The 8,580-nt window shown below is 46.2% G+C and overlaps 1 protein-coding gene across 2 annotated transcripts in view; it reads right to left on the minus strand.

Moving 5' to 3' along the window:
* Positions 1–7,960, minus strand: part of LOC139549467 (protein mono-ADP-ribosyltransferase TIPARP-like) — a 32,175-nt gene extending 24,215 nt beyond the window's left edge. Inside the window, exons 1-2 of one of the 2 annotated variants that reach the window (XM_071360015.1) lie at positions 7,674–7,960; positions 5,619–6,661 (exon numbers count right to left, since the gene is read on the minus strand). In XM_071360015.1, the coding sequence (XP_071216116.1) occupies positions 5,619–6,628 (1,010 nt within the window). In that variant the 5' untranslated portion in view covers positions 6,629–6,661; positions 7,674–7,960. Of the gene's footprint in view, positions 1–5,618; positions 6,662–6,906; positions 7,623–7,673 lie in introns of those variants that run through there. The other variant, XM_071360013.1, reaches the window with a different exon arrangement.
* Positions 7,961–8,580: the final 620 nt, after the last annotated feature.

Below are 8,580 nucleotides of genomic sequence, written 5' to 3' on the forward strand. Positions count from 1 at the left end.
AGAGAGAGAGAGAGAGAGAGAGAGAGAGAGAGAGAGAGAGAGAGAGAGAGAGAGAGAGAGAAAGGCAGAGGCTGAGTGATGAAAGGCAGTGCGACCCAGACCTCGCCCCAGTGAATCATTTCATAAGCGGTCTGACACGTTATCTCCTCACACACACACACACACACACACACACACACACACACACACACACACACACACACACACACACACACACACACACACACACACACACACACACACACACACGCGGAAACATTCACACACACACACAATTACGAACACAGGTAACACACAAAGGCCTAATTACTTTGCCAGAATTGTACATAATTATGACATAACATTGAAGGTTGTACAATGTAACAGCAATATTTAGACTTAGGGATGCCATCCGTTAGATATATGGAACCGTTCCATATTTCACTGAAAGAATACATTTGTTTTCGAAATAATAGTTTCCGGATTCGACCATTTTAATGACCAATGGCTCGTATTTCTGTGTGTTATTATGTTATAATTAAGTCTATGATTTGATAGAGCAGTCTGTCTGAGCGGTGGTAGGCACCAGCAGGCTCGTAAGCATTCATTCAAACAGCACTTTCGTGCGTTTTGCCAGCAGCTCTTCGCAATGCTTAACGCATTGCGCTGTTTATGACTTCAAGCCTATCAACTCCCGAGATTAGGCTAGTGTAACCGATGTGAAATGGCTAGCTAGTCAATCGGTGACGTCACTCGCTCTAAGACTTGGAGTAGTTGTTCCCCTTGCTCTGCATGGGTAACGCTGCTTCGAGGGTGGCTGTTGTCGATGTGTTCCTGGTTCGAGCCCAGGTAGGAGCGAGGAGAGGGACGGAAGCTATACTGTTACACTTGCAATACTAAAGTGCCTATAAGAACATCCAATAGTCAAAGGTATATGAAATACAAATGGTATAGAGAGAAATAGTCCTATAATTCCTATAATAACTACAACCTAAAACTTCTTACCTGGGAATATTGAAGACTCATGTTAAAAGGAACCACCAGCTTTCATATGTTCTCATGTTCTGAGCAAGTAACTTAAACGTTAGCTTTTTTACATGGCACATATTGCACTTTTACTTTCTTCTCCAACACTTTGTTTTTGCATTATTTAAACCAAATTGAACATGTTTCATTATTTATTTGAGGCTAAATTGATTTTATTTATGTATAGTTTATATTAAGTTAAAATAAGTGTTCATTCAGTATTGTTGTAATTGTCATTATTACAAATAAAATAAAAAAATAGTCAGATTAATCGGTATCGGCTTTTTTTGGGTCCTCCAATAATCGGTATCGGTATCGGCGTTGAAAAATCATAATCGGTCGACCTCTACTAAACGTTGTCTGAGAAATTATATTCTCTGACAAACAACGGCACAAAGACACAACACACACACTGGCAGTTGTGCACATGGACAGAAATCACACACACCTTGGTGTCTGGTCACTCTGCCCTTGGTGCTCAGTGACTCTGTGTCAGTTAATAACGTGTGATGCTTTTACCGCCCGTCCAACAAAAGGCTCACACACACACACACACACACACACACACACACACATGACATATTCCTGTCACGGGGATGGGGGTGAGCGTATGTAAACAGTATTCCGTTCCTCTCTCTATGTAACTGTTGCTGGCCAGAGGGATCCTGAGAGAAGAGGATTAGTGTTAGTATTTACTAGGTGTCATATGGATGGGATTCATCTAGTCTCATACAACCATGATGGACCTCCCCACCCCTCACACATACACACACACACACACCCCTCTCACACACACACACACACCCCTTTCACACACACACACACACACACACACACCCCTCTCTCTCACACACACACACACACACACACACACACACACACACACACACACACACACACACACACACACACACACACACACACACACACACACACACACACACACACACCCCTCTCACACACACACACACACACACACCCCTCTCACACACACACACAGAATTATTAACTTTCTCTCCCATGTTCACAATCTCACACATGCCATCTCTCAAACCAGCGATACAAGTGACCAGCGATACGAGTCAGTATTCGACGTCCATCCATGTCTGAAGCAGTCAGGCGATTACGCGGAAAACCGGCCACTCACACCCCTCTCTAACACACACACACACACACCCCTCTCTAACACACACACACACACCCCTCTCTAACACACACACACACACACCCCTCTCTAACACACACACACACACCCCCCTCTCTAACACACACACACACACACCCCTCTCTAACACACACACACACACACCCCTCTCTAACACACACACACACACACCCCTCTCTAACACACACACACACACACCCCTCTCTAACACACACACACACACACCCCTCTCTAACACACACACACACACCCCTCTCTAACACACACACACACACACCCCTCTCTAACACACACACACACACACCCCTCTCTAACACACACACACACACCCCTCTCTAACACACACACACACACACCCCTCTCTAACACACACACACACACACCCCTCTCTAACACACACACACACACCCCTCTCTAACACACACACACACACACCCCTCTCTAACACACACACACACACCCCTCTCTAACACACACACACACACCCCTCTCTAACACACACACACACACCCCTCTCTAACACACACACACACACCCCTCTCTAACACACACACACACACCCCTCTCTAACACACACACACACACCCCTCTCTAACACACACACACACACACCCCTCTCTAACACACACACACCCCTCTCTAACACACACACACACACACCCCTCTCTAACACACACACACACACACCCCTCTCTAACACACACACACACACACCCCTCTCTAACACACACACACACACACCCCTCTCTAACACACACACACACACACCCCTCTCTAACACACACACACACACCCCTCTCTAACACACACACACACACACCCCTCTCTAACACACACACACACACACCCCTCTCTAACACACACACACACACCCCTCTCTAACACACACACACACACACCCCTCTCTAACACACACACACACACACCCCTCTCTAACACACACACACACACCCCTCTCTAACACACACACACACACACCCCTCTCTAACACACACACACACACCCCTCTCTAACACACACACACACACCCCTCTCTAACACACACACACACACCCCTCTCTAACACACACACACACCCCTCTCTAACACACACACACACACCCCTCTCTAACACACACACACACACCCCTCTCTAACACACACACACACACACCCCTCTCTAACACACACACACACACACCCCTCTCTAACACACACACACACACACCCCTCTCTAACACACACACACACACACCCCTCTCTAACACACACACACACACACCCCTCTCTAACACACACACACACACACCCCTCTCTAACACACACACACACACACCCCTCTCTAACACACACACACACACACCCCTCTCTAACACACACACACACACACCCCTCTCTAACACACACACACACACACCCCTCTCTAACACACACACACACACACCCCTCTCTAACACACACACACCCCTCTCTAACACACACACACACACACCCCTCTCTAACACACACACACACACACCCCTCTCTAACACACACACACACAGCAACGGCTGCCAAATAAGTCTGTTGCCATGTCGACGGCCAGCCTTGTTTTGTCCTGCTCTTCAGATAACAGCTGTTATCAACTGTATGCGGTTACTATGGCAACACAATATCTCGGGGGGGCAGTTACAGTATAGCCATATGTACATCTGGCTATACTTGCTTATATGTGAATTCAAATTCAGAGCATGTCGGGAGTGTGTTGTGGGCCGTTGTTTGAAATTCTCCCGGAGAATTTGATGGTCTAACACTTCCCAAAAGAAAGCCATAAAGAAGAAAACAAATACCTTTTAAAGGAGAGGTGTAAACTAAATGGGAAAGTTTTTTACACTTACATAAAAGTCCTACGGTTTGTCCTAATACCGATAGTTACCATGGCTACTTTGGTTCTCTGAGAGAATGTAAGAAGAGGTTTCTTAAAAATGTATTTACTAGTCTGATACACAGTAACTATACAGGTTATTACACTGGTAGTCACTGCGTTATTTTGGAATGGTTGTTTATAAATGGGGGCTCCCGAGTGGCGCGGTGGTCTAAGACACTGCATCTCAGTGCAAGAGGCGTCACCTGGTTCGAATCCAGGCTGCATCACATTCGGCTGTGATTGGGAGTCCCATAGGGCGGCGCACAATTGGCCCAGCGTCGTCCGTTTGGCCGGGATAGGCCGTCATTGTCAATAAGAATTTGTTCTTAACTGACTTGCCTAGTTAAATAAAGGTTAAATAAAAAATAATAATGTTTGGGAATCTGACACTACTTTTGAAACTTACTATACTAAGTTACTATCAGGAAAGCCTAATATCGCTAGGCTTATATGAGTGTGTTGCATATTCAATAGAAGCTTGGCTGCGTTTGGGTTCTCACAGACAGGGGCGTATCCTGTGGGTGGGAAGGCATTCATGTAGTGTCAGTTTAAAACTTAAAATCAAAAACACGCACACGCAGTCACACACATGCGTGTATGTGGTGAAATAGCTAACCGTGTCATTGTGTGAATGTGCAGTGTATAGCTTGAACCAGAGCACGCTTTATATGCCTATCTGCTATCGCTTGCCAAGTGCTTGTGTGTGTGTGTGTGCTTGTGTGTGTGTGTGTGTGTGTGTGTGTGTGTGTGTGTGTGTGTGTGTGTGTGAGAGAGAGAGAGAGAGAGAGAGAGAGAGAGAGAGAGAGAGAGAGAGAGAGAGAGAGAGAGAGAGAGAGAGAGAGAGAGAGAGAGAGAGAGAGAGCTAGTGCCTGTGACCGCACAAGGCAGCAGTAGGTCATGCAAGTTCCTAGCTCTAAGCTGCCATGGGTACAGCACTTCCTGGTTCGAGCTGTTTCAACCAATGAGAAGGCTAGGTTTGGGAGCAGAAAAAGCAGACTCACTCTATTGCAGGAATTAAAAGTGCCATAACAAATGATATGCGAAGAAGAACTGAGATACAGGAAGTCAGAGAACCAAAACGACTCAGTCAGTTAAACATTACCACACACACACCTACAGAAACAGATGTATCAAACAGCAGCCTATGCAGACAAAATATATCTATATTTATCTATATCTATTATCGTATATCTATTATCATTCATGTTTTTGTATGTTCTTATATATATATATATATATATATATGTTAGAATTAACCAATGATATCAGGCCACACCCAGGCCATGATTACAGACACCTGTGTATGTTCTATGACACGTTATAAACTAGTGACCCGCAGTGTTTATCATTATACCCTGATGAAGACAGCTTGTCTGTCCAAATGTTGGCTATTAGGTTATTACATGATTGCGTCTAAGCTCCTAGAGAGTGCCGCTCTCCTTTTCTATAGCAAACAGCATACCTTTCTCATGTCAAAGAACTCCTGTCTTAAAATTGTAAATACAATCTCAGCTCTCTGAGGCTACTTTTACACAGAACGTAGAACAAAATAAAAGCACTTACTGAAATTTGAGCCTGACTTGTTCATTGTCCGGATTGCAGTAAAGCCTCTCCAACTGTTCCTGCGAATCATCCGCCACGCTTTGCCAGCTTTGAGTATCACTCTTGCGGATCTGCCAGTGGTAGGGCAGCACAGTATGGTGGTAAGCGCAGTCACTCCCGTACACACACAACCCCTGCAGGAAATCCACGCAGATCGAAACTGCGTCGGCTTGGTGCGTGTGATACTGGAGCTGGGTTAGCAGATCAAACACTAGATCCAGGGAGGCCTCTTCGCTTTTATCCTGAAATATCTCGCCTTTGTCGGCATGAAGACTGGGGGTGTTCGTACTGTCTTTGATGGTCAGACAATCTGGCCCCCGCAAGGCTTTAGAGGCGAAGAGGTCACTCATCGTGTTTCCCCCCTGGCTTGGAGGGGATACTAGAGGGGTATCTGGTATGGGGGTTGCAGCCCCCACCTCGCGCGCCCGGGGGACACGTTTGAGCTGGAATCTGCGTTCGTTAGGGTCTATTGTCACGCGTTGGAGATCTACCGGTACCTTGGTTACCCCCCTCTCTGTCTCCTCCAACTCGGCGGCGGTGTCCGCTATTTCTGTGTCAGTGTCGCCGGTAATCATAGCCGTTACACCGGTAGCTCCCGACTCTTTCAGACACACAGGCCCACCAATCCGTGCCTGTTTGACCACCCCCGCAGTGCATAGGTTCCCCGCTGTCCTTGTCGGAGGGTTCCGGGGAACAAACACCCCGTCTCCGGTAACAAGTGCATCCGTACTCAGTAATGTGGTCAGGATAGGGTCCTGGAGCGCACGGATGCATTTTGAGTCTAGTTTCCTCTGTCCTTTTTTTTTTTTTAAATAGGGCTTCACTAACGGGATTTTGTCGGTAAGTCTAATCGATTGTTCCGTGAATTCCCGGTCCCCCATACTCATATCCAAAGCGAGTCCCGTTCCACCGTCCAGGACCTTGTCGGTTGAGGCTGTCGGTTTCTGCAGGCTATGCGAAGTTGTATCCATGGTGGCCAGGGGCACTCCTAAAACCCAACAGTCCTGAAAGAGGCGGAAAGAAATGAGAGTGAGAGAAATAACACTCCTAAAATGTATGCCTCATAGGTTTCGAAAGTCCTGGGCATGTGTCATTAGATAACAAACTTGTTAGTCAGCCCATTCAGAGTCAATAACCATTGCGTTTCATTGGATGATAAACAATAACCGTCATCTTGGAAACCAATAGTTTATTTTCCTCGGTAATGTTAAAATGATACAACTAGTGAGACGGGAAGTATCCTGCTTACCATATAGCCTTCTAGAAGCTAGAATATAAACTGTGGGGGGAAAAAGCCTCCCAAATGTAGAAACAGTATTACTTCCAGTCAACGACGAGCGTCATGATGCGTCTACACTGCGTAGGCTATAAGCCTACAGCGCGAAACAACCCTTGTCCGACCTTAACGTTCTCGATGAGTATTTTGATCAGCCGAGGCGGATAAACGGGGTCTACAGTATACGTGCAAATTACAAATCGCTGCTCGAGCAAGTTTACACGTAGGCCTATGGTCTCAGTTAAAGCGATCCACAGACACGCACCGAGGGTAGGGGGACTGCGGCGAACCGCACAAAGACTCGACCCAGCCACTGCATTCCCTGGTTGTAACGATCACCAAAAGGCCTTCGTCCTCTATATAAATACCTATAGGTCTGAGCCTAGTCAACGATTAGAATAACACGGTGTTATAACGCACATATTCCCCATACAAATTAGGTTTATGCGCAATAACCCGCATTTCAGCAGGTTTTATCCAGAAAACACGGTGGGTGTTTGACATCAAATACATTGCCGTGCAACGTAACACACTGCTATAGAATTTCTAAATTGTAAAGAATTCCCTTCCAGGAGTCCTGTAGATCTGGTGCGCTGCGCAAAAGGACTGCAATATAGTCGATCTCCAACACACATACTGCATAGGTGCCCCGGCTGGCTAGGTGATTTATTATAGCGTTGCTTTCACAGAGCCCGTTTACAATACAAAAGCGTCCAAACACACACAGATCCTATTCCTACCTGTGTAAAATCCGTTCTATCTATTCCGTGCAATTGTCTTCTAAACCACTTAATCCCTGTCCGGTCATGAATGTATAGATATGTCGTCCTAGGTGATCTGCGTTTGGCCTGCTGGTACAGTGCTGAGGCAATGCGTGACAAAGCGGCTGTTTTGTCGTTCTCTACTGGGCTCAGTTCCGCCAACTCCTGTTTGTGGATAGAGGCAGCTGTTGCAGGGAGCACTCAGTCCTCTCAGCCACTCACGGTGCTCCTCACCCCGGTCAAGGGGCGGGACTCGACATCAAAGGAGAAGAGAGAGAGGAGGAGAAAACGAAACTGGTGTGTCATAGGGGGAGGTAAAGCAGGACGTTCGTCAGGCGCCTGATCTGCAGTAGGCGTTCTAAGTGTGTTGACAGTGAGATCGGTGGTCTCACCCCTCCTGTCCTTGTTTTACTAGAAGTGAGGTTCTTCTCATACTGATTGAGTAACAGGAACTGTTTCTGGTTGTTTGCATATTCAAACAGCATTGGTTGTTTGCATATTCAAACAGCATTTCCAGTAGGCCTACAGGATGAGGGGATTATGGTAAAAGAAACACATGCAGAATGTAGGCTTATGACAGTCAGAGGTGTCATACCCATAGGGCATTTGTCTTGTTGAAAAGAAATCTAACATGTTCATACATTTTTTTATTTGTCTGTAATACTATTAACCATCTAGCAATTTTATGAAGTTGTCTTTAGCTAGCCCAATTAGGTTCTCAATCCCCCAACCTCACAACTAGCTACCAAGAAGCCATTACAGGTGATCAATCAAGATAGAGTAGCTAGCTTGTCTAACTACAGTATCTTAGCTGGCATGCCTGCTGGCAAGGTTGGTAGACTTTAGAAAAGCAAGCAATTACTAAATGTCAGTGGCGGCCGGTTAT

This window comes from Salvelinus alpinus, chromosome 22 (genome assembly GCF_045679555.1).
Source record: "Salvelinus alpinus chromosome 22, SLU_Salpinus.1, whole genome shotgun sequence".
Taxonomy (NCBI): domain Eukaryota; kingdom Metazoa; phylum Chordata; class Actinopteri; order Salmoniformes; family Salmonidae; genus Salvelinus; species Salvelinus alpinus.